General features: G+C 45.5%; 1 protein-coding gene across 1 annotated transcript in view; it reads left to right on the plus strand.

Annotated features, from left to right (window-relative positions):
- Positions 1-5313: 5313 nt before the first annotated feature.
- The window catches only part of LOC143366449 (uncharacterized), a 79756-nt gene continuing 57094 nt past the window's right edge, over positions 5314-27975 (plus strand). The window contains exon 1 of the mRNA XM_076807545.1: positions 5314-6585. Coding sequence (XP_076663660.1) covers positions 6492-6585 — 94 coding nt within the window. The 5' untranslated portion in view covers positions 5314-6491. The remainder of the gene's footprint in view (positions 6586-27975) is intronic.

Consider the following 27975-nt stretch of genomic DNA (forward strand, 5'->3'; position numbering starts at 1 on the left):
TGATAAAATATCCGAAACAGGGTACTCGGATCCAAGTACGGATATCCGGATACTCAGATCCGGATTTCGATCCCGATTTCGAGTTATAACGAGCGATCCGGATACTCGGATATCCAGATAGTAAGAGCCCCACAAAATACCAATGGTCTGTTTATAAAAATTAGTCAACTAGCCCCGGTCTCCCCTAGAAACTTCCTAACACATCCACCCACGTTCCGCCAAGTCATTACGCTAACGACACCCAAGAAGCTAATACTTCATTAGAGACCACCCTGCCCCCACTTGCAACAGCACGCTCACATAATCCGCCACCAAAACCACCGACTTCCCGACCGCGTTGTTCCTCCTTTCTACATGCAATAAATGATCGATACGCATATTATTGATTCGTTGCAGGCAACGTGCGATTGCATCACAGAGAGCGAGGTGGGGGGGGGGCAGTGCACCCATTACGGAAAATAAGCCTGTAATCTCTAATGCCTCGCTGAAAACTCCAATTTCCCGATCGATAATTGATTATATCGCGTGGAACGGCGAGCAATTTTCGACGCTGCAGAATTCAATTCGCGTCCCGTTTCCGTAGCCGGGCATTATCACGGCTGAACGATAAAGTCCCTCGTCGAGCCGCGTCCAGCCGCTAGATCGCTCCATCGAACGTACGGGAATTGAATCCCGTCGAGCGACGAGAGGAGGCGGGGCCGAGGGGCGGGCGGCGGAATCGGTTTCTCGATCGTTGGATCCTGGCACGACGGCGTCACGTTTTCCCATTATCAGTCTTTCCCATCTCTCTTCCCTGATCATGGTCTAAGGTTGATTAATTTCCATGGTTGAGGAAACCGGCGAATCGACGGTGCGCGGTCACAAAGGATAATGACGCGAGAGGATGGAGATTGACCAGCGCAGATGTTCCACGGGAGGCAGGTGAAGCGAGATGCTTCAATAATCTCGCACTATTTTTAAATAGTACCGCTGCTCGTCCTTTGTGCGATCTTGAGCGACTCGGGGACTCGAGGCGTACGCTTTCACGCTTTGTTCTTTCGCTGGAGATAGAAGAGTGTGCGAAATTACGATGAGCCAGGTTCCAGTGTTATATGTTTGAGAATATGACCGTTCGAGGCTTTAGGTTAGCGAGTACATGTTTGTATGGTGGGACTGTGCGGGGCACGCCGATCGGCGTTCAGGGAGTATGGTTAAGAAGTACTGCTGGGCGGTCTCCGCACGTAGTATACGGTCAGTGTTTCAGTCTTCGTGCTGAAAGGGTTATGAACGAGTATTTTTATTTGGATGTAAGTGAGATTGATATGGAGCATGAATTACGGAAAAGGTTAGTCTTCTGAGTCGCCTAAACAATTAAAAATTTAAGCACAACATGAATTTTAGTCTCCAGCACTCCTAAGTCCCTTTTGTTAAATACGTCAAACGACAGAACACTGTGAACCTTCGTTTCTGGACCGCTGTAGCGCCTCCTATTCATCTTATTCCATTAACGTGTTGAATTAGTATTACAAGGAACATGACAGGGAAAACTATTTACCATTCGCGGTGGGAAATTGGAAACGGTGCAAACGACAGGAGGCAGCACAATTTGGTTGCTGGCTGGGTACCTCGATCAAAGCTTGTTTTCACCCAACAGATGTCGCCCCGTGTGTGCCAGAGGTACGTACGAAACAACAAATCTGATTACGCGTTCCGTGCGTTGCACTTCGCTTTATGAATCGGCCGATCGCGTTACGTCACGCGCCGGCTTGCATAATGCGATGCGAGATCTTATCGCCGCTTACGTGAATAAAGATTGGTACAACCGGGGGAGCTGAATAGAATCGTGGTCGATAAAACAGAAAGTGACCACATCGTCCTAAATTTTCGCTCTGGCGTGACAGATCGCCGCGTTAAAGGAGAAGTCCTCTAAGCCCAAGCCGATCTTCGGCGACCAGGATCGATACTTCTGCTCGCGCTTGGAGGCGCGGAGGAATTTTCTGGCAACTCGAACGTGTAAACAGGACAGTAGTCGAGATCGAGGTGTTTAAGACGGGTCCTCGTAACTGTACCCACAAATCGCGATTCCTTCGGCATTCCCGTGCCCGAATGGATCGTAAAGCGGTGTTTGAAAAATACCGCGCGGCACGCCTGTTGGCATGGCAACTTTTCCAACGCGCTGACGTATCCGAAGAGTGTCGGTATATTTTTCTTGCATAAATTAGTTCACCAGACGCTGCACTTCTTTTAATCGGCACCGATTTTCGGACCGAAATACTGCTCCACTTTCGCGGAAAACGGGACGCGTAACGCGCGATGCCTTGGCGTCACAGTAATCATTGTACTGTTGAGGTTATAGCTGCCAGCCACGATATTACTATTATTTTTATTATTATTATTAAACGTCATTATTACCAGGGCTTGAAACCGTCATTATAAAGATTTCAGTTCTCGAAAGAGTTATGAAGAACGTTTATTCTGAATAACCGTTATAAAGAACCTAAATATCGGACTGTATAAGTATAAGTTACGGTTCCTATATAGCTCTATAACTTTTATTTTTTAGGTTCTATAACTTTTATTTTTTAGGTTCTATAACTTTTATTTTTTAGGTTCTACAACTTTTATTTTTTAGGTTCTATAACTTTTATTTTTTAGGTTCTATAACTTTTATTTTTTAGGTTCTATAACTTTTATTTTTTAGGTTCTATGACTTTTATTTTTTAGGTTCTATAACTTTTATTTTTAGGTTCTATATAAGTTACAAAGCGGTTATAGAACCGATTCTTGTAACGATTCTACAGAATTTTACAGTAAATCAAATCACAACATATTACAACTATAGATTACTCTGTGTAACCAAATTGTTTAAAAATTATTCTAAATAAGTAAGCAAATATATATTATGTACACATTTGTACATATGTATACAAGTGATCCTTGCATACCGCCGAGTGTATACATATACATATGTACAAATGTGAACATAATATATATTTGCTTACTTATTTATAATAATTTTTAAACAATTTGGTTACACACAGTAATCTATAGTTGTAATATGTTGTGATTTCATTTACTGTAAAATTCTGTAGAATCGTTACAAGCATCGGTTCTATAACCGCTTTGTAACTTATATAGAACCTAAAAAATAAAAGTTATAGAACCTAAAAAAAAAAAGTTATAGAACCTAAAAAATAAAAGTTATAGAACCTAAAAAATAAAAGTTATAGAGCAATATAGGAACCGTAACTTATACTTATACAGTCTGATATTTAGGTTCTTTATAACGTTTATTCCGAATAAAGGTTCTTCATAACTCTTTCAGTCAGAACCTTTATATAACAGTTTGAAACAGTTATTTTCGAAACCTATTCACAGCCCTGATTATTACACAGAGGACAAATAGGAAAGGATATTCTACGCCGATAAATAAACTGCAACAGTTATGCAATGTTTCAACGTATCGCGTTCCCCTTCGATATTGAAACTCGAACCGCCTTGCACACGCCACGTGCGGAAATCCTGTGGCAGCATTACCTATCCACACTCCCCGAACGCCCATCAGCGTTCGCCGCACGGGCACTACTTCGTCCAACTGAACGCATAATATGCCTCCACAGTATCCAAAGACTCAGCTACAGCTGTTCGTATTTCATAGTTTCCTGCGTCGAGAAAGGCAGCTTCGTTTGACTGGGACGTAAGATTTGCATAAATCGGGCGAACGTTTGGTCGACGATTTAACTACCGTTACGGGAGAAGCTAGACGAGGGCAGACATAGAGAGAGAGAGAGAGAGAGAGAGAGAGAGAGAGAGAGAGAAAAGATAAGGAAACGCGGGCGCGCGCAGGAGCGCGTGCGCTAGAAACGAAATGCACGCGTCAAAACGTATTACAATTTCACGCACGAAAAGTTGCACCGAAAGGTTCGTGGAACGCGACGGGTGCAACGGATTGCACCCGCGCGCGGGGGAATTACGCGCGGCGTTACCCGGGACGGAGCCGCGGTAGCATTTCCAATAACGTGTGACGACGCTGCCACGAAATTCGGATGAAAGTAAGCAGGGAATGGGAGAGAGGAGGGGAAGATACCTCCGCCGACGCAGGAAGAAAGGAAGGAAAGAATGGAATTTTATTCAAGAAGCGCTCTAATGCGGGAAGTCCTCGCTCGGCGATTTCCGGATGCAATCGGCTGTTTCCGGCCTCGGTCGCCCTCCCGAACTAAAACCATTCATACGAAGGAGCGAGAAGGCTGGATGGTTGGAAGAGAGGGAGGATAGGAAGGTAGCGAGTGCGAGGGAGAGGATTCGGCGAAAGAGGGACGGAAGGAAGCTTCGGGCGAGTGAATGAGAGAAGCGTCGAGGGAAGGAAGGGAGAAGGAAAGCGTCGCGGCTGGATACGGCGGCGGGGCGGGAGGGGAATACGCGAGAGGTAGGCTCGGCGGGCTCGGCCGAATCGAGAAGGCTGGCTGGCAAGAGAGTAAGGAAAGCGAGGGAGCGGACTGGCCGGCCGCGCTGTACTTAGCGGAGCACTCGCGGCGACGAATCGACAGCAGATGTGGCCAGTTAGCTCTGTGCAGTGTGCTAGTCCGAATCTCGGTGTGCCGGTGGATATCCACGCAGTCGACAGCTATCGATACGCTACCCTGAGCCTCGGCCGCGGGTAGATGCGAGCGCAGTGGCTTCCGAAGTATTCGATGACAAGTAGCCTGGCTTAGAAGACGGAGATACACGCCAGCCGTGCTGTGCGCCGTGTGCCGTCCGCGACCTGTACACACGAGAGATTGTTGGTAAACCGGGGATCGGCGGATTGATCGTGAAGGGAGGAAGCGACGGGGGAATTTAAAATCGAATGGAACAGTCGGTCGCGCGCCAGCACCAAGAACGCAGTGACCGTCGTACCTGTCCGTCGGTGGCCGAAGACTCGCCCGATCGCGGCACGGGTAGCAGTGATGTGGCAACGTTGCCGGTGGCTCGCGAGCGGAGGAGTCAGTCGTCGCTCGGCCGTTCTGTCGTAGTCCGTGTCTGACAGTGCGGCGCCGCTGCGAATATAAGCCGCGAGGGAGGGCCCGTCGGGGCCCGGGGGCCGATAGTACACCGCGAATTCTCGCACCGCCGTGCGGCAACCGCCGCGATGACACGTACGAGCGGATCGGGCACCGCGAGCACCGAACGGACAACCGTCGCAGAGACACGTTGCCGTCGCGCGTTACCACGATAGCGTGCGTGCGCGCGCGCGCTCCCCTGGTGTGTGCCCGTGATCGGGGCGCCCGATATCCGCCTGTAAAATAGCCCATCGGTGGAACGAGACCGCGCAACGAGGAGCCGCGCGGAGAGAAAGGATAGGGATAGAGCTGACTGGCTCTCGAGAGGGGAATACAAGTATAACAGTGTTTTCGAAGCGTATCGTCGCCGCTGCTTGTGTCTCCTGCTCCCGAGTCCGCTCTCCAACGGTGGGAACAGTTCCTAATAGTGTGTAAGTGCTCGCGCTCGCGCGGCTTCCAGCATCGTCGGGAATCGAATGAGTGCGTGTGAATCGTGACAGAACGCGTCTCGTGTTGCCCCTACGGAGAGTGTGTAACCGCGAGGAGAGGAGAGAGAGAATCCCGTCGGGACTTTACGCCGTCGTACGCGGCCCCTCCCCGCTTCGCACGCGCTCGCTCTCTCTCCTGTACGAACCTTCTCCTTCTCTCTCACGCCGCAGGCCCATTTATCTATCTCGTATCGGCCAGTACGTGTGCCCGACGTCGTCGTCCGTCGTCGTGTCTCTCTCTCTCTCTCTGTTGCGCGCGTTGTCTGCCGCCGACCGTGTATACCGAAGCAGCTACGTGTGTGCGCGCTGGCAGAGTTTTCACTGGCGCGACACGGCACGCGCGCTCGCCACACCGCCACGACACGTAAACGAAACCGGCCGTCAGGAGCGAGGGAGAGAGAGATAGAGAAAAGAACGGAGGAAAGACGGAGACGGATAGCGAAGAGAGACAGAGACAGAGAGAGAGAAGAGAGAGAGAGAGAGGTGAAACACGGGAGTGTCAAAGATCCCGAGGAAAAATCACGGAGCATGGGAACAGTGTGTGCCGTGGACTGAGAAACAGTGTGCAACCCGGTCGCGGTGCCTGGCGCGCGTGTGTGTACCCGTACCCATCGTCCAGCAGGATCTTTCTCGTCTAGCCGGCTTGCATTTCATCCGGTGTGTGCCCCCCAGTGTGTCCCTTTACCCGAACGAGGAAGAGAGGTTAGGTTAGGCTAGGACTCTCGCGTCACCTCCCCCTCTCCCCTTCCACCTATATCCGTCCTTGTCCCTCTACGGTGTCCCCCCTCCTCTCCCCCTCCCCTCCCATTCCCCTCTCTTTCTCTACGGCCGTGCACGCGAAGAGGAACGCAGCAGCCAAAGCCATCGGGCAGCATCAGCGGAGTAGAGCAGAGCGGTGCCGAGGAGAGCAGACACAGCAGAGACCGTGTGCCGACTGGGTCACCGCCACGCAGGGCAATCAGAGGATAGAGAAGGAAAAACGCAAATGCCGATCGCCGGTGGGATTCTTGTCGCTGGAACCGCGGCTCATTGCCTGTCTTCCGCCGCTGGCATGCTTCGATTCCTCGCTAGACTTTCAGGTTAGCACGCAATCTCATCTCTTATGCCGAGACCGAGGGGGGTAGAAAGAATCTCATTGGCACGCTTGCTCCCGATAATTTCTCTCTTATTTTTTTTTTCTATCCCCGCCTTCTTTTCCCTCGTTCTTTCGGTCCGGACAGGAGCGTCGCCTGGCGATATAGAGACACGAGGGGGGGGCCCCGATCGACTCGTACAGCCGGCACGAACTATATACTCGTCGACGAGACACGGCTACCGACGGCCCGTTCCCGATCGGCCGCGATGCTCGATGGACAGGGCCACGCGTGGCTGCCGCGTTTCTAATGACAGCCTTCTAGTGACAGCTCCGCGGTAGATTCGTCCTCTTGTCGGTGTCTCAGTCGCGTTCTTTAGGCGATCGGCGCTGCGCGTCCGTGGCCACGCCAGGCTAGAATCCCGCGGACAGAGATTCCGTTGCGCCCCCGTCGCCGTTTGATCGACGAGGGCCGGGGAATCCGTGCTCGTGCCCGATTCCGCAGACTTTCGAGTCGGTGCGCCGCTACCCCGACCCCCCCCCCCCTCCCCCGCCTCTCCCCGGTTAAATGCGAGCGTACAGCGAGCGGACGAGCGTAGACAGAATAAGAGGAACAAAAACGGGAGACGGCCGGCCTCGCTCGTAACGCGCGCGCCGCGGGTATTAGACGTTGCTCGCGTGTGTATCCCCCGTGCACGGCAGAGGATTGATGCGTATCGACTCGAATTTCCAGCGTGTCGCGTGAAATTAACCTTCCCCGCCGTCACTCCGCCCTCTAATCCCTAATACATGACCTCGGCTGATCCGGCGCACACCCGGTACAGGTCTGCGCCCGCTTAGCAAGCTTTCTCTGTCGCCTCGCGCCGTTTCGGGAACTCCTCCCGATGCAACGCGGAATTATCGCGGAACGGGGATCGGACTTGCCTATGTGTAACGAGTGACATCGAGTTCTGGGAATCTTTTTAGGCTTGCTGTACATTAGTCACTTCTCTTTTCAGCCGATTATACCTTATTTTCGGAGGTCTTCCGGCATGAGCTGGAGTTAGCGCGAAAAAGACCGCGTTGCGGGAATGGCGGAAGATGGTGGCGATAACACGCGACGCGATGCGTTTTGCACTCGGGCGCTGATAAGAGCTCGCCAATCGGGATTAAGCTTATCTAGGAACGATTCTTTGTAAACAGGAAGGAAATGTGTCGGAGGCTTTGAGCGTATTGCGGATTGGGTGTTTGTATTGATTAGGTGGATTTGTTTGATGAAAAGGAACGGCCACGATTCCGGCAATCGGGGAGTCGGTGCAGGAATTTTATCGCAGGTTGATATGAACACTCGTGGCTGGATTTATAATTAACTATTGCTTAGTAGGGCTCGGACTCTGTGCATTGAACTTGTCTTCTTTTTCTTTTGTATACCATGGGAATATCCCGTTTAATAAATAATAATAATAACAACATTGCATTCTCGGGCATCTACACAGATATCCGACTCCATGTTGGGTACTACCACGTTCCAATACCATAGGTCAGTTCAGTTCTTTCCACATCATAAGTTGGAAATATGCGATGGATATCCGTGAAAATATGCAGTGAATAATAATTCGTCGAAAGGTACTTTACCGAGGTAGGCTGCGTTTACCGAAGATCGATGGGAGGTTGTAACCTCTAATGCTTTGTTATTCGAATCTTTACTGTATTATTTTCGTATAGTTTCACTCATATTCAGATCTGCGAAACAAAATTTTTTAATGTTAAAAATTCTCTTAAATGTTCACAAATATTGTTACGTTTAACGTGAACATCTACATCGATTCGAAAATAGGTTAGATCCTTCGAACGTTCACGAACATCCAGTAACTAGTCGAGTCAACGCGAATATTGACGCAGTCCCCGGATTCGCTTTAATTTTTTAGAATATTATTAAATCACCTCCATGTGCATTTTTTTATTATTATTATCTACGGGAAAACCCTTTAGGATACAAAAAAGTATATACAGATAAGTGCAGTACCTAAAATAATAAAAATACAAAAAAGAACAAAACCATATCAAACAGAACAAACAAAACAGAGCGGTCAGCAAACTACGATAAGAATTCGCAGCAACAACGGACGTAAAAATATACTAAATTAAACAAGGAATCGATTAAACAATTGCCTCCGGAACGAGTCGAACGCGATCGAGAACAATATCGGCTATATAACGGTTAACCTCATCCAAAGCACGGTTTAAAGGATCAACAGTGCAATGCCTGTAGTCCGGAACCCTCGTTTCGAAAGTTTATTAATATTTAAACTTAGTGCTATCACTGCACAATCATTTTTGTACATTGCGTCAATTGAATTATTATTATATCGACTCTTAAATGAAAGTGATGCTTACAAGGGAACATCCCGAACTCGGAAATTCGAAAAAATCTGAAACTTTGCGAATGTGTAGAGAATTTCCTCCTGATTGCAACGCATTTTTTGTCTGCTTCCCAAATTCACTCTAAGGGGGTGTAATTGACCGCTGAAAATCCGGTTATTTGCCGATTTTCTGTTACATATCGTGAACTGTAAAATAATTTTTTTCACCAAATGGTAGATCTAATTGAAAGAAGTAATTTTTATCTTGAAACTTTTTTTCTGCCTCTTATAGTTCGCGAGTTATAACACAAGATCGGAAAGCAGCCGAATTTTCAAGGGCTAATTTCACCCCCTACGAGTGAATTTGGGCAGCAAACAAAAATTGCGTTGTAATCAGGAGGAAATCCCCTACGTATTCGCGAAATTTCAGAATTTTTTGAACTTCCGGGTTCGGGATCTTCCCTTGTCAAGTAACTCTTCCAATACTGAAGGCATCGTGCCGATGCAGTCCCTGGCGGTGAACGCCTGTAGGCGTTCACTTTGTATGCTTAATAAGGTGAATGTCCCAATTTCTGCTCATTTAAGAGGTTACTCGTCGGGAGGAAGGTGTGAAAAATTTGTTTGCGATCAAAATTTGCAGAGTAATTGATTAATTCTTTAATAATAAATCAACCAGTCGAAAACTATTTAAGAAAGATATCTCAAGATGTTTAACTACTAGTAATTTGTAATTAAATGTATTGCTCTGAATGTCCGTATTTCTGCTCACGGAAAATAGCGATGTACGTATTTCTACTCACCGTTTGTACCATTTTCTGCTCGCATAATACGTTGCCCTTTCAGGTTAAAATAAGTTACATCTTTTATGGAGCTGTTTCATAACACAACAGTAAAGCATAAAATAATGATAAACAAAAAAATAAAATAAAAAAATGAAATAGAGGTTACAGCGTACATTGAATTGCGAGGTTGCGTTGCTAAAATTTTGGTGAGTAGAAATTCGGACACGACGGTGATTCACTTGACCCTAAACCTAATCACCTGTTTTCTACTTAAGTAATCAAAAATAGTGCAAAATCTACACCCAAAGCACAATACGGTATCTGTTTTTCTTAATAAACAAGAACTTCTACTGCAAAAACTATTTTCTGCCCGATTATCGAATACCAATAGTGACCCTTACCACAACCAGCCAAAACACGGTCGAAAAATCGTGTGTCCCTCATTTTAAAAGTTTTCCGTTGCTTACGCTGCACTTTGATTAGCCCCAAGCTCGTGCAACACTCGCGTAAATGTTCAGATAATTTAGAATTATTTTATTGTAACAACAGTACAAACGCGACGTTTATAATAATAAGAAAAATTCGAAATGAGCAGAAATGGGGACGTGAACAGAAATTGGGACGTTCTCCTTACATACAGCTAGATCATATTCTCACGTGGCTTTCGCAACTGCACTTCGGCACCCAAAGGTTTCACTGAATCTTTGCCATTTTCAAGAAGATCCTTTGCCCACAGCATTGCAACCCTAAATCTCAGGAATCCTCCACCCTTCCTCCCACAAAGCGCCCCTACGATCCTCGACCCTGCACCCACACCTCTCCAAATCAAAATCCACCAAATATCCCTCGCCCTATCAGCCCCCACCACCACCCCCTCGATTATACCCCGCCCAGACGGCGGTTACTACCGCCACGAAAATAAATTTTGCCCAGTATTGCCGGTTCATTCTAAAGGCGCATAGAATGATAGCTATTTCCGTTAAGGCGAGAAAAAAAGCCCAGTCCCGGTGTCTGTCTCCGCGGGCTTCTAAAGATAAAGCGTCTGCCGGCGATTCGACCAGAAAATCGGCTACCTCCCCTCGCGTGCACCCCTCGATCGCGCTCGACGAGACGATTCCCGAAAATGGTGAAAAAAATTGTGAGAAATTGAACGCTGGCTTAGCGGGACGGGGGAGAATCGCGGCGTAGTCTCGATCGGATCTATTCGAAATCTCGATCGAGGGGGGTTAGAAAACAGACGCGGATGTTGACTCACTGCCGCTCTCACTTTTGCCCCGTCGATTCCCATCTCGCATATTTGCGCGCCGATCGCGGGCTCACCTTCCGTCGACGCGCTCGCGGCGCACCCGTGCTCGTCGACGACGAATTTCCCCCTCCCCCTCGGAGCTGGTCTCGCGACGCTAGAGGGGCGAACTGGTGGACAGAGAATTTCAGATGGTAAATTCTCGGGTGTTCCCGTCGGTGCGCTCGCACGCACGCTCTCGACTGTCGACAGCCTGGGTCTCAGACACTTCTATTTATATTTTGATGTATCTGCGCCTGATTTTTGCGTAGAGGTTACTCATTCACTCGTCGATGAATTAAGGGTACAATGGGACGACCTGGAGGGGAGGGGAGGATCGGTTGTATTCCGCTCGACGGGCGTGTCTCTCTCGCGGCTCGATTCAATCGAAACACGCGCGTGCCTGTGTACCGTTGTTTCTAGGTGTGATGACGGAAGGTGGATTCTCCTTGTTTGTCTGGGAAATTGGTTCGCCGGGATAGGCTGCTTAGATGGGAAGGTGAATATTTGATTAGGTTAATAGCAGGCTTCCGATCTGCCTCCTTTCTTTTCACAGGCTTTTATTTAGCTTCGCTTGTGAGTTCGTTGGTTTGTCAGGGCGAAATCTTGTAAGCTAATTTTGACCCACTTGCATATATCCGATTCACTTGAAACATTGCACAGGTACGTACGTAGTTCCGACGACGATACAATATTTTCGCTGAAAAGCGAAGAATAATTTACAGTATTTTTTTTTAAACACGCTTTTATTTAAACGTGCCAAAGAGGAAAGTAATTTTGATACCGGTCTGAATTAGTGCCTTAGAAGAATTCCCTTGTGCGACTAGAATTAAAAGCCAGAGGCGTGAATATTGAATATTAATAGTTACGCAAAAATTAATTAATGCACGGCACGATCTTGCGTCTTTCTCTTGGTGATTTTCAATCTGGTTGGATCTTAGGATAGACTTTGAATTGGGGAGTTGGACTGCTCGCAATCAAGTCGAATGCGAAGACTAATGTATCAAAATACGTGGAGCGTTATAAATGTTTATATAAAAAGAACAGTTTAATCTTTACGCCCCACGCTTTTGTTTCTAGTTATACGAGGGAATTCTTCTAAGGCAGTCATTTAGACCGGTATCAAAATTATTTCTTCCCCTTTTAGTACGTTTAAAAGAAAAATCTATATTCCGCTGCAGCAAAGACGTATAATAATAATAGTGCTGGATCTAATAGTGTTTTTAGGTCAACCTTTAATCGTTCAATCCCTTCGCTACTAAGAGTGATTACATATAGTCGCTCGCAGCTCCGTATAATAAAACAGCTACGTAAACCAATAAACAAATAGTGATAGCGATAATTTCTTTAAACAGACTAACATCAGCGCTTCTAAGTAATAGCTTGAAACGGTTCTACTGGGCGTGCGCCTAGAGGTTAGCAGCGTTCTGCATTCCCGTATTGCGTGTGCGATTTTCAAGTGGCGACTGCTGTTGCGAAAGGGTTAATTGGCGATACTTTGCACCTCTGCAGTGTAATACTCTAGGTCTACTTATGTGCCTTGTAACTAGGAAGTCAGAGTTGCACACTTGTCGCGAGTAGAACTGAAGTGGCTGAGGAGTTCCCCTTTTTCTTCAACCCCTTCAGTTTCCCTCGCGGGGGCTGCAGAACACTCAACCGTTACTTACAAGACCTTCGATATTCTATCGCAAATACGAGAGGTAGTTAAATGTTTTCCCAGCAAGAAGCTACCACTGCGAAGCACTCAACTTCGAAAAGTGCCATTTCTACCTATTTCTATGTACATTTATATTTATTTACTATTATTATATTTATTTATTATTTGTACACCCCGTGAGAACAAGAATTAGGCACCACGAAATATTTCAAGCTCCAAAGATAAATCGTTAAAATTAATTAAACAAGGGCGCGACGCCGCCGATACACGCGAGGGCCGGCCATATTCTCGCGGATCGGATCGATCGGCGATTAGCGTGAAACTCAGCGGGGCCGGCTCTATCGATCAAATGATTCACGGTTTTTCCGGTCGATCGCGATCAGCGGGCGATAAAAACGGTCCCCGCGAGCGCGCGCGCGCGCGCTCGTCGTATGAAATTTCGTGGCATAAAAGACCGCCAGAGTGTATTTCTGTCCCCATTAGCAAATAGCACATGAATTATACATGGCGGTCTGTTAATTAGCGGCGATGTGTTATGTGTCGGGTTTATCGAGACGGAAAATTAAATGGTTCGATACGCGCGCGCATAGAAACCGAGAAAGAGAGAGGGAATGTAGCCTGTGGGTGAAACTGCCGGAGGGGATTCTGTCGGACCCAGTTCGCATAGAAGATTTCTTCGAAATATTCCTAGAATTCGAGAGAACCGACGTTTGGCAAAGTGTAAATGCGATTTTGGAAGGGCGATGGCCAAGGATTGCTGCGGATTAGCTTGGATTCGATAGAGCAGGTTCCCTTGGCTTCTGCTTCGTACGAGAGTACGTGTACAGGACGCTTCTGATATTAATGAGTTTTATCGTAGTGATCTTTCTGTTTATTTTTTCATCGATATGCAATACGAAATATTAAAAGAAAAATCTGTCAATGCACCCATATCGAACACTGAAGGATCAGTGCACGTTGGAATTGTAATTAACTCGTCAGCTTCCCATCCTGTTTCTATGGTACAGAGGTTTAGAGCCGATCGTTTGTGGAATTCACGAGGTGAAAGGGCGATTTCGGTTCGTCCGCTAACGAGGATGCTCCTATGACTATGCTAGCTGTGTATCCGGTATCGCGTCCGATCTCGAACGGTGAAAATCGTCGGCGTGAACTGTGTCGCATACACGCCTGCGACTGTCTCTACCTGCTCGTCGAACGGCAGGTCGTAAAATCCCTCGGAAATCGCGTTTTCCATCCGGGAAAGCCTGTCGAGATTGTATTTTATGAAATATTTTCCTTCCCCCTATTATCCTCGCTATTCTGCGATCCTTCTACCGTTTCAGGGAGCGTCGTGGGCTTATTTTGCTTCCCAGGGAAGCTTGATCCTCTTTCAACGCTGCTCATTAGAACGAATTAAAGTCAGGGGTTGAAGGATCGACGGGAGGGCAGAGTTTTGATGGGTAAACAGTTTCTGAGTTCGATGCTGTCGAGTTTTTAGTAATGGAATTAGAGATTTGGAGATACTTGATCACTTGAGGGAGGTAGAATTGAATTTCGCACGCGGTAAGTTATGTGTGTCGATTATTTGTAAATTGTTTAAGAGAGTTCTGAAGGAAAATGCGAAGTCGAGGCGTGGAATAAGGTTCTTTGCACGAGATTTTTTTTTTGAGATTTTACTCGCTTCCATGGCATTGGCTGTTTTTTGTCGGGACCAGAAATAGGGCTACTTTTCTCACCAAAGGGTTATGACGACATCTGAAAATCATCTGATCGTTCAGAGGAGGAATTTAGATGGTAGATTTTTAGATTCTATATTCTTCAGATTCTCTAGATTTTATACTCTTCAGATTCTCGTGATTCTATATTTTTTGGATTCCCTGGATTCTATAATATACTCTTCGGATTCCCTAGATTCTATATTTTTTGGATTCCAGATTCTATATTCTTTGGATCCCCTAGATTCTATAATATACTCTTCAGATACCCTAGGTTCTATATTCTTTGGATTCCCTAGATTCTATAATATACTCTTCAGATACACTAGGTTCTATATTCTCTGGATTCCAAATTCTATATTCTTTGGATTCCTTAGATTCTATAATGTACTCTTCGTATTCCCTAGATTCTATATTTTTTGGATTCCAAATTCTATATTCATTGGATTCCTTAGATTTTATAATATACTCTTCAGATACCCTAGGTTCTATATTCTTTGGATTCCCTAGATTCTATAATATACTCTTCAGATACCCTAGGTTCTATATTCTTTGGATTCCAAATTCTATATTCTTTGGATTCCTTAATTCTATATTCTTTGGATTCCTTAGATTCTATATTCTTTGGATTCCTTAGATTTTATAATATACTCTTCAGATACCCTAGGTTCTATATTCTTTGGATTCCAAATTCTATATTCTTTGGATTCCTTAATTCTATATTCTTTGGATTCCTTAGATTCTATATTCTTCGGATTCCAGATTCTCTGGATTCTCATACCCTTCAGAGCCCCTAGATTCTATATTCTCTAAATTACCTAAATTCTATAATATGCAACTTTAGATTCCATACTCTATAATGTACTCTTCAGATCCCCTAGACTCTATATTCCTTACATTCCCTAAATTCTATATTCTTTAGATCCCACATTCTAGAGAGATACGCGCGGCGGAGGCCCGTGAATCTATTCCAAGCGCGGCGGCCGAACGAGGAGGAGTAGATTTCTTATGGATCGGTTAGAAAACAGGACGGTTTTCGTGTCAGAATGAAATCAGGCCGCAGCGATATATCGTCGCTCTTAACCCCGCGATGCCCTGCCGCACGAAACTTTATTTCCACCAAGCCCGCCGCTTCCGCGGCTTTTACACCCTCAGGGACTGCTGCAGTGGACGCAGTGCAGGCGGTCTGCTGCACCTGATGCGCCAAATAATAATACCTACCGCGTTGTGCAACCCTCGAGCTACTGCCGTCACGCTCTGCCCGCCAACACGCTGTACAGGGCTGGGCCACCTGAAAATGTATTTGTCGCACGGCAATTCTAAAATCAGCCTTTTTGTAAAAAAAACAACCGATTGCACCTTAATTAGGCTGAGGAATCATAGTCCTTCTGTAACACTTTTTTGTATATTATTTATTTATTTCTTATATACTTCGTCTCATTTACTCGTGCATTCGACACTGAAGGTCCTTTACCCGCAAGTAGATAAACAAATAAATATTAATGTATAATATATAATACCTACTTCAATACCATTTAATGTCGAATGTTTCCATTACATCAAGACAGTCTAATGGAGGTAAAAATTTGGTAAAATCGTCAGGCTGATTTTATTCACAATTGTCCTACGACATATATTAATTTGAATATTTCTGATCTCGATGCAGGAATCTTTCTCTTTGGAGGAATCCAAAATTCTGAACCACGTTTTTGGGAACAGCTAATATTTTATATAAAGTTCCCGGTTATTTGGCCCATTAAAACTTGTCTACATTTCAGCATAGAGAAGTACAGAAGACTATTATTCCCGGAGGAATTTCTTTAGGTCAGTTTGAAAGCTAGGGTTAGAAGGTTGAAGGAGCTTCAATATGAAATTGCTCCTAAAGAATTGTACAATAGGATATCTTTTAGTCGGTACATATATTTGAAAACTCACTTCATTGTTTCCCTCATAAAACGCTTTGATTGCTACCTGCAGACATCCCCCTTTCAAATCTTCAAACGTTTCATGAATTCTAAAAAAAAAATCAGCAACCGCTCGCGTCAGATACAATCCAGAATCACATGGCAAATATTCAGAGACCGAAATTGTTAGACCAGCGCGTGATTGCAGATGGGAATCCTGAAATCAGACAGGTAGAGCCTTGAAGGGACCTTGCAGCAACCCTGGCGTCCCCAAACACGGCTGTTTCTCATGCAAATGACGCGTTCGCACCTCCTCCAATTTCACAGCGAAAGCGGTCGCGCCGACTCGCCCTCCAAGGAGCCTCCTGCAACCCTCGCGAAGTTATGCAAATTCTGGAGACTTTCGTGTGCACGTTCCGTCTGTCTTTCCTTGGATGGCAAGTGGACCCGAGCGATCCATTCTGCCGCGACACGATCTACGGGCGCACGAACGCTTTTTCTCCACCGAAACAGTCGATGCTAATTCGCCTCTCGCGATCACGAAACCTCCCCCCACCCGTTGGCCGTGCTATTATCAAGGGTTTTCGAGGTTATCGCGAGCCCTTTGACGAAAGAAGCAGTTGAAGGGATGGGGAGTCGGGGTGGATGTTAGTAGAAGAGTGATAAATTGCGCTGGGAATTACGCCTCTGGGCTGGTGAAAATTTCAGGCGATTCTGTTCGGAGTTTTCGACCTCTCAGTGGAGGAGATTCGATGGTTGATATTCTTGTTTGAGTGTGCAGGGGTGGAATGCGAAGTGGAGTTTAGTTTTTATGTGGAAACTTTATTTGGGATTTATAGGGTTCCCTCTTATTGTTCAGTGGGCTGTAGAGGAGTAGGTACTTTAGTGATAGTCATAGTCGTAGGAGTAATAGTCATATTCTGTTAACAGTTTATTTTTTTTACTCGTAGTCTATTTGGTAGTATTCTACTGATAGAGTAATTTGTTAAGCACTACTCTATTAATAGAGTAAGTACTGTGTTATTTGTCAGTGATCTATACATGAGGACTCTGCTGATGATTATTCTGTTAATAGTTTATTCTTTTCTTTAACTCGTAGTCTATTGGGTAGTATTATATTAATAGAGTTTTCTGGTAGGCACTACTCTGTTGATAGAGTACTCTGTTGAGCAAATTCTGTTGGCCAGTAATTTGTTGAGTAGTATTCTATTGGCACACTATGTACTTTATGCACACTACACTATGTTCATCACAACTCTATTGATACAGGTTCTTATTAATCAGTGTTCCAGTGACATAGTACTCTACTAACCTTTAGAGGGCGTAACTATAGTGTCCACCTAAGAATTTGGATACTTTGCCGGCCATTTTTGGTGGCACATATGCATAAATTTTAAGTAAATAAAATTTACCATTTCACCTCTAAAGGTTAAAGGGTCTGCCTGCCTACTTTGACGGCCTGAAAAGCTGCGCGGTATTTGTTTTTAAAGAGAATCTCAAATTATATTAGTTTGAAAACTTTATGCCTATGTTTGTACATATTTAGGTAACATTTAAAAAAAATATATTTAAAAAAAAACGGTGCCTAAAACGATGTTTTTCGAATTGGTTAGCATGATATCTCAAAAACCAACCACCCGATTTATTTAAAACTTGGTATATATCTTCAGTAGTCGGTTTTTACAAAATTAGACTTTTGCAATTTAAAATTCAGCGAATTTTTTTTTCAGAAATCGATGTCTGTTTTAGACGCTGCAACTTTTTTTACTTTTCAGTATTTCTCATATAATCTAGTTCAGATGATAGCCACACTCATCCAGATTGCACAATTTTTTCAATTTTCTATTTCAGGCAACTACAGCAGCTGATTTTATGCTAACCATGCGAATATGATTTTTGTAAGGCGCTCTATTTGAAGCACTATAACTCCGGATATAACCACTATTCTTGCATACAATTTCCCTTCTAGTGAATTTAGGCGGCAAACAAAAAACTTTCCTTGTTAATTAATGATCACTATTTACTGCTTTCCACTGCTCAATCGATAAATCTCTCTTTTGTCCACTATTTCACCACTAAAATACTCTATCACTCATCCATCGCTAGAATCCTCCAGTCACCGTTGTTCTAAAGAGAACCCACCCCTGTAATCAGCAATCAAAAACTACCCTTCATCACCCAGCATTGTCCCAACCAGTCCATTGAGCCCCGAAAACAGAACGCGAAATCAGAACGGAGGACTTGATTCCGTAGGAAAGTCGGTGCTGCTCGGTCGCTGGCAACGATGAATGGAGGCGGCCGAGGGGAAGCGTTTTTCCGATTTGATTCAGATCGCGTCGCTCGCGAAATGGGGAACACGTGTCGCGGGGCCGAATATCCAGCGTGAACCTTTAAAAATAGAAAAGCCCGCCGAGCCTCGTCACAGTCGCACGTATACGCGTCCCGGACGCTAGTTAATAATCTCGATTTCTCAAGGCCGTTCCAAGCCAATTTTTCACAGGCTGCGCGCATCTAGGACCTCGACTCGACGGTGAAAGCAAGTCCTCCGCACGGCCAATTCGAAATCCGTTCGTTAACCCGCCAACTGGGTCACTTTTCGATTAAAATCGCTCCTTTGGCTATATGCAAAGTAATTACACAGGGTGTGAAAGAATGATGATATTCGTTCCCTTCGTGGCTTCAATTTTAATATCAAGCTCAAAACTGGATTTCGGTTTTAATTTCTGTGACGAGTTAACTAGTAGTCAGAGAGGTAGTTACTCTACCTCCCCATTTTTCCACCCCTTCCCAGTTAAGCAGCGTCAAAGCGGGGTGGCAATTTCTTTCAAATCGCTCGCGTTTCGACGCCCCGTTTCCTGTGGCCCGAGTGCATTTTCTGTTTTTATATTCCTCTCCTCTTTCCATATGTCACGTTCGTTGACGTGCGCGGGCGGAGGAATGGGCAATATCGCGATGGAATGACGGCCTAAAATTTAATTTATACACAGCGCTGACGTCTTACGAGCGACTCGCGTGATTCCCTCGATTGACGTGGAAAAGGAGCTTTCTCATTCACTGATCGAGGGTAGATCTCTCGGAGAATGCTTCCCCCGCTTCTTGGCTGCTCGCATAAGCCTTGCCACTGTTTAACACCCCTGTAACACTAACCCCTGCAATTTTTAAACCTGAGAATTCACCAAGCACAACAAGATGAAAATTTAACCCAAAAGATACGTAGAGAAAAACTGCCACTTACGATGAGTGTACCTAGTCCACGCGTGGAACGCCCATCGGCGTTCAGAAGCACGCTCGACGTATAGCGCCATGGGACTTCCGCACGCGACGTATGTTCGTCGGTCGAGTTCCATCACCCGAGGGGTTGATCACCCCAGATCAAGATCCAGGGGGTCCATGGGTCTCTAGATCACCCGATATCCGTCTAGGAACCATAAAATATCAGCGGGGCCTTATTTGAGTGACGTCACAGTTGGCATCTGGGTCCATTTGGACCATTAGTACGATTCCTGTTTATCAATTTCTCAGTGTCTCTCTATTACTACGTAGTATCCACTATCGTGTCGTTACGTATGTACATCTGGGTCAAAAGTGACCCAGACACCTCGGTCCGAGGGTTGAAGCAGGATTCTATTTACGCCCAGGACGGCCGTCAGCCGCTGGCCGCCTCTGTGTAGGTGAAGCTCGTGAAACGCGGGAGGACATCGGGGCGAGGGACCGAGCGACAGAGACGAGTGCACCGTACGAGCGGCGCAGAGAGAGGCGAGGAGAGAGGGAGAGGAAGGGGCTGACTGTCTTACGAGCGTCTGCGAGCGTATCCCGCCTTGCCGGCGCGTATCCAGGAAGTGACGTCAGCCAGGCGACGTTCTTATGAATTAATTTGCGGAAATCGAGCCTCCCACCTACCCCTTTCTCCCGCGTGCAGATCCTAATCCTTGCGATTGCGCAATCCTAGCGACGCCCACGCGGCGAAAAGTCCGCGCTACTAGACGCTACGCGCGTTTCCTCCGCTCAGCTGGGAGAGTATAGTCTGTGATGGAGCCTGGTAGATCGTGGAGACTTTGGCGAGGAATCTGGGAGGAACAATTTCCCTGAGGATGCAGGGGCCTAAATGTGTTTTTCAATGGGCTTTGAGGCAGCTTTTCTTGGGGCGTATTGGTCCTCAACCTAGGTCTGTGAAGTTGGCACTGTCATCACATTCCACTTCAGAAACGATGAGAAATGTTCGTGGGGGTGATGATGATACATTTTTTAATTTGGTCATAAGTTATTTTGAAGGGTGGACTAACGAAAATTTTATTGCGGGTGGACAAACGAAGACTGTTTCTATTTTATAAAAAAAATTACACTCGAGGGTGCAAAGTTCACATACCTCCGCACCTGAAGTAGCGAAGTTCGTGGGGTCTTAATTTGGGTGGTTGTGTTTATGTGCTTGTGTGTTTGTTGTACTGTTTTGGGCCATTACTATGCCTCTATAAGGCGCTATGCAGGAGACTTCGATATAACCCCGCATGAAAGCTCGAAAGGTGACAATAAACGAGGACCTCCATTTTTTTTAAGGACCATTTTTCATATGGTTATGCGAATCTACTTGTTAACGTGGTGGTCTCGTGGTGTTGCATCAGCTTGGTAAAGACGTCGATCTGGTGGATTATTAGGCCGCTGTTCAGCTGTGGTTTTAAAAGAACTGGTGGGATTGCGGTGGATGTCTTTCCGTCTGAGTAAAAAATCTAGGAAAATGAATTTATCTCTTACTTTGTATTACCTATATCGATTGCCCAAACGTAGAAGTCTAAATATCGCCAAATGAAATAAAAATGGCACGCCACTTCCATAATCACCAGCACCATTATGAAGGTCTACTGTATTCCTCCTAAGTTCAGCACAATGTTCAAGCCTGTTGTTAAATCAATCCTACCCATTTTTCACATTTTTCTTTCAATCTTTCGGTTCACCTCCCCCCTCTGCTCCGTTCCTCGAGCTTCCCTAACGCTCCACTTTGTGAAGATCCCCCACAAAGAGGTCTTGCTCGAAAAACTGTTGCATCCTCGAGGGTTTCCCGTTAGGATAGGCTGCATCGACGGAATCGGCTTCCAAGAAGCGATTTTGCATCGCAAATGACCGGCGGAGGAGCGTTGCTGCCGCGAGAGACGTCGATGACTGTCCGCCTCACCCACGTACCGCCAGGCGATGAACAATAGTTGAACGTTGACGGCAAGATCCTCGCTGTTGTCGCTATTTTAGGCGCGTCGCCGAACCGGCATCCACTGCGAGCGTGATATTCGGTTTCGGAAATCGGCCTGTCGGGTACATAGAAGAGTGGCTAGATTATTCACGGTTTGGTGGAGGATCGATGGCATGCTCAGTGGAGGTTGTCGATCGGGAGTTGCACCCACGCTTCAACAGCGAGTGTGTAGTCATTGGTTGCGGCATGAATGACTGATTCAGGAGAAATTAGCGATCAGGACGGGTGTAGTCGTTTTTGGCATAGTTGTGCGTGAATTGGGTGGTCCCTTTGGCGGGGCGAGGGATGTGGGATAGTTGGAGGGTATTCAGGTTTGTGGGACCTTCTTCAGGTATTTGAGAAATAGAGGAATGTGTTTAGGGCGAGGTTTATTGGAATTTGATGACTTTATTCTGAGTTAAAAGTAGGGTAGGTATTCTTTTTTGGTTAAGTCCTTAGTTGGGATTCCTGTTTTTTAAGGGGGGAATATTTAGTGGGTATTCAGGTTTGTGGGACCTTCTTCAGGTATTTGAGAAATAGAGGAATGTGTTTAGGGCGAGGTTTATAAGAATTTGATGACTTTATTCTGAGTTAAAAGTAGACTATACTCCTTAGTTGGGTATACTATTTTTTGGGTAGGGGGCACTTGTGGATATTCAGGTTTGGGAGGCCCTTCTGAGGTATTTGAAGGCTAGAGTGATGTGTTTGGGGGTATCACTGGGAATTTGATTCGCTTGTTCCGGACTGAAACTAGTCATCTGTTTGGTCCGGTTCTTACTTGGGTGTTTTATGCAAGAAGTATGATATTTTCTGGATATTCAGGTTTGGGGGACCATTGTGAGGTATTCAGGGCTAAAGAAACGTATTTGGGGGATATCTGTGGGAATACGATAGCTATGTTCTGGATTAAAATTAAAGTCATCTGTTTAGTCAAGTCCTCACTTGGGAAGCTTGTCCTGTTCTATGGGAGGAGCAGTATGTTTGGTGGATATTCAAGTTTTGGGGACTTTTATAAGGTATTTGAAGGGGATGTCATATAGTCTGTTATATAGTCTATTCAAATCGTAACGTTCAGAACAATTTACTCACCGCATACCTACACATCTTGCATACATTACTGAAGAAGTAGAGCACCCACTAATCACATCTTGCCCAAGTCAAATACAAGAACAGTCATACGTTAGAACGTCAGACACCTACATCCACTGCACGCCTTAATCGAAGCCGAAAGGGTCACTGATTCGATGGACCCCCACATTCGAGACAAAGGCTGCAGCGATCCATTGGTCAGACACCTACGTTCTATCTGCTCCACGTCTTGATCATTTAGAACAAGTCTACTGACTCTATATCTATATCTCATCGCACTGCATATTATAAAGACTAAAACGTTGTAGGTATTATTAGTTAAACAGTAGAGCATGTATGTTCCACCACAACTCTAAACACTCTCATAGGAGGCAATAGTTCTCTCAATAGTGGGCTATATAGGTAAGTGTATAGACATTGAAAGGCCATCTTCTAGAAGCTAGGAGAGAATAAATACCTTAACCTTAAACACCCTCATCTATTCAAAATCCTATGCGAAACCCAAAATGTCACTAATTGGACATCTACTATATATCCCTATTGACTAGGGTTTATACAAAAAACTGACCTTTGAAAAAACCGGTTTCCGAATTCCACTATACCCAAAAACCGGTTTCGAATTTTCACAAAAAAAATAATTAAAATAGAAAATAAATATCTGTACTTATTTAAAAAATTCAGTTTTTTAATATTCATGGAATTACAAAAATATAATAAAATAAAATATACTCTATACAAAATCAGATAAATAAAAAAAATTAAAATAACTAAAATCCGTACAAATCCGTACAATTTTTGAGTTCATTTAATATTTATGGATCTCCAAAAATATAACACAATAAAATACACTGCGTACAAAACCAAATTAAAAAAAAAACTAAAATAACTAAAATCCGTACAAAATATAAATTATAAATCTCTATTTCATTTAGTCCTCAGAAGATATGAACTCATGAAGATTAGTTTTACAGTAAACTGTTACCTATTACAATTTGCTTGTGTCCAAAGCGATTTCAAGTAAAAATGTTAAAGTTATTTAATTAAATAATTAATTCATTTTTACATATTAATTCTTGTACATGTATAAAACCGTATTTTTTAAATTTAAAAACCGGTTTTCGAATTTTACAAATTTATAAAAAAAAAGGTTTTTAAAAACCGACAAACCCTACTGTTAACCTTCTACATTCTACCCAAGTATCAAACAATCACACCACAACCCTGAACACCCCCATCCACTTGAAATCCTAAACAAAACCCAAAACGTCACAGATTAGACATCTACATATCCCTATCGATCCTCCCCATTTCACAGAAATACACACCAAGATAGGCGCCCACCACAACTCCAAAAACACCCCCATCCACTCAGCATCCCAAGTAGAGCTCAAAACTATGAGCATACCGACATCCACATACGTCCATTGAACCACGTCCCCAGCAACGACTGCAACGACCAGTCCGTTACACGCCCACCGCCAGCGTACCCCCACATTCCTGCCAAACTCCGGAACGATCTGCTCCTTCGATATCCACGCCTATTATCCGGCCTTCACACTTCCCCAAAACAGGGACAATCCAGGGCCCTCGGAGCGCCGTCAAAGGAGCTTGGATTTCTGCCGTTTGTCGTGCTGCACACCCCGATCCGGAGCACGATAGAGCACGCCGCACTCGGCAGCACCTGGACCCGTGCAGGAGAACGGGTGCTGTCCAATCCCTCCCCTGTATATATAGATGTCTCGCCAGTAACGAGCCACCCAAGGGTTGACGTGCAAGGATGGCCCTCGGAGTCGGGCGCAGAGGGGCATGTCGATGCAGTTCGACTGGCAATACCGACGGAGATCGGTTGGCAGAGAGGGTTGGCCAGGTGTTTGGGCCACCATAGAAGGAAACCACCCCCTGCCTGCGCTCCCTACTTGCGGGATAGAGACCGCACGCTCCCCATGGCCCCTGTTTCTCCGCGTCTTCGACGCACCCTTCCGCCCTCCTTGTCCCTTCCTCGCTCTCTTGCTCTCTTCTGACTAGCTCCGACCTCCCTCGGCCCTCTGTTGCTCTCCAGTTTCGACTGCTCCTCGTTGTACCGGGTGTCGCGTGGCGAATCGCGATTTTGCTAGTGGCTGAAGTGATCTGCTTTGCGGTGATGATGCTTTGGGGTGGTATGGAGGTGTGTTGCTGGATATTGTGGTTTTGGGGGTAAGGATAGGGGTATGTTGGGAGACTGGTCTGGGGGAACATAGTTTTTGGAAGTGTTATGCGTTGCAGGAGTCGGTAATATATTATTTCTTATGGTGTATTAGCTAGGAGATTGGTACAGCTTCGTAGGTGTCCCAAGCAATAGTGACACGGAATAGAAGTTAGATCCTATGTAAATAAACTTCTCTCGAGTTTCACTATTACTCGGGGCGCCTATGAAGGTCTACCCAAGCTTCTGAGCAGCACTATATGAGACCTAAGGTGGTTAGATACTTCCATGACACATAGGACTACCACGAAGTCTACCAAAAGCCATATACACCACTTGCATCCAGCCAACTGACCACCCGTGCCCAAACTATCCGCCAATAGCCCATCTAGCAAGACTCCCACCATCCCCAGCAACTCTCAAACTCCCATTCCTCTTAACCACCGCCTCCACAGACCAGAAAGCATCGTCCACGACCACCAGCGGGACGAAATGGCCCCTCAGTCAGGCAATTTTCCACGATTCCGACCCGGACCACCAACCCGGCTCCCTTTCAACGACCCGCCGTCCCTGGATGACCGTCCAACGCCCCCTATTATCGGCGGGCAGCGCGGCACGGGGTTCACGCGGCTCGTCCCACGGCTGCAGCGGTGTTCGCGGCGCTCTGCCCCTCTCTTATTGATCAGCTCGAGCGGGATCGAGTAGGGAAACACGGCGAAGGGCGACGAAAAGGGGTAGCGGATCGATATCCCATCGTGGTGTTGGCGCGATCGAAGCCACCCGGTATAGGAGCGATGGACACTCAGGAGCACGAGTGTCCTAGCGGCTCAAGCTCTGTAATATTACACCCTCGGGCGGCAAGCGACGGCTCGCGTCTCTGCGTGCGCGAAACTCGTCGCCGTGGCTGTTTCTCGACCACGACCTCGACGTCGGTGCTGGAGGTCTCGTTGCTCGTCTACGTCTTGGCCGCTGTCCGTCGTCAGCTTCCTCCCTCGCCTCGTCGATTCTTCCTTCAATCCTTCCCGCAACTTGGGCAATGACCTCTGCCGTAGATACGTAGTCCCGCTGTAAAGGCATTCCCTCTAGATTTGGTCCATCTTCTCTTCTTACTTTTCGATATTTTTCTAGCTTCATCTTCAGTTAATTTACAACAGGTGAATCATTTATGAGATATGCTATAAGACTGTTAGATTCTTCACGAAAATATGACCTTGTTCGGGCGTCGTGTTAGCTTGAGTTGGAATTCTAGCAATGGAGCTGCTCTGACGAAGTGGAATTTTATGGGGAAAGTTAATTTGATGCTTTATTTATTGTAAAGCTTGAATCTTTATTAGAAATCACCCGAGGCACATGATTCAGGCGTTGAAGCTTATACTGTGGTAATTTCTGTTCCGAATCAAAGTGGAAGGCACGAAGGGTGTTTAATAAAAATTGAGAATGTTAAAGGTGAATTAATTTTCATTTTCTCGCAATGGAATCTTTACATCCCTGTATTCGTCTAGTGTTCCCTCTCCGCGTCAACTCTCACGAAGCGTCACAAAAACTCGAAGTTCTGTGCTTCTCTGTTTTTTCCACTAAAATTGCCGGATCTCTATCGTTTTTCTTTCCTCGAATCCTCGATGCTCGAAAGATTGATGGACGCAGAGATGGGGGCACGTGGCGGAGGACGATTCTCTGGGAGTGTCGGAGTGGCTAAATTGGCGGTGAAATTAGCATGCCTCGCGGCAGACGTCTCGTCGTCGATGATATCATCTTTTTTATTGCAACCGCAGCCGACCTATTGCACCTCGACGTCGTCATCGTCGGCGATTTGCACCTCTTCTGCGCGGCGGAACGCGACGGGGCGGCTAATTATTGGGTTGTGCAACGATTTCGCTCGTGTCTTTTAGTAGAACGCCAATTCCCGTTGCTTTCCAATGACCTAGTAAAAGCTTTCATTTTTTGATATTGAAAATCCCAGCGGGTAAAATCACAGATTTCGAAAAACAATTTTATAAACCGGATCCGGCTGAAATTGTAAAGATTGATAAGAATACACGAATTCTAGAAGATGAACTCTTCAGTTCTATGATTCAACAACTATGCGTACACCTTGTGCGGAAATCCTTCTCTCCTATCTGTTAAGCATGCTCCTTGAACGCCCATCGGCGGTCTCCGCACGACATGAACGTATATGTACGTCATACGCGTAAAGGAGGTTAGGATTACTTTTATGGAGATTCACGGTAAACATTTGTAGCGGTCACTTCCCTGGGTTCCCAGTCCACTGAGTGGTACTGGAATTTTAATACTAATTAGGTTTTAGGGTCTTTGTAAGATAATTTCGTCAACCAAATTGAGGGCAGAGCATTTCCTCCATTTCGTCTCCTGTAGAGCACGTAGAGAGGGTTAGAACCACCACGCACAGAATTGCTTATCAAAAGTTCAAGGATTTTTTAAAAAGTTACGAGCAAAAAATTTCATAAAAAATTTTTCAATGAAGCTCCACTTTATGGCACGTTTCCTAACGACTCTTAGCTAAGTAAGCCATCTGAAGGAGAAAAGTGAATCCGCGATAGCTTGGGGGTGTCGAAGGCACGCCTCGAACAGATCCAGTGTATCGAGCGAGATAAGGTTTTATTGCGTCACGTGCGGCGAAGCCGTTCGTATGCTTTCGAGTTAACACCTTTCCCATCAAATGCACCGTCCCCTATCGAGGAACAAGGTATTTCGGGATTTCCCCCGGCTTAACGGAGTCGAGATAAACGTTATCCTATCGAATGTCTTTAAATCCGTGTTCGTTCGCCAATAACGAAGGTTCCCTCGTCGCTAATTGCCGCCAATCTACTGGCAATCAATTACAGGAATCCCGTTACACAGTGTGAACCCAAGAACAACTATACTCCACCACAAATCTAAAAATCAATCGAGAATAAAATTAACGTCCAAAAGTCAGTGAAATTTCTTAAATTTCTTAGATTCTTAAATTACGTAAGGGTATTTTGACGATTTCTTAACTGCTCCCTCCCCAAGTATAAGAATTCCTAAGATTTTATATTCCAACTCCCCCCTTCGTCAAGTATAAAAATTCTTAAGATTTTATATTCCACCCCTCCCCCTCCTTATGTAAGATTTTTTACATTACATTGTTTCAGTTATTAAAATTCTTTTAAAGGTTTGTATAATTCATTTAACTCGATTTCGGGAAATTTGGACTAAAATCACTTTTCTGGAACATTAACGATACAATTTGTATTTATTGAAAATT

This window comes from Andrena cerasifolii, chromosome 2 (genome assembly GCF_050908995.1).
Source record: "Andrena cerasifolii isolate SP2316 chromosome 2, iyAndCera1_principal, whole genome shotgun sequence".
In the NCBI taxonomy this organism is placed as follows: Eukaryota; Metazoa; Arthropoda; class Insecta; order Hymenoptera; family Andrenidae; genus Andrena; species Andrena cerasifolii.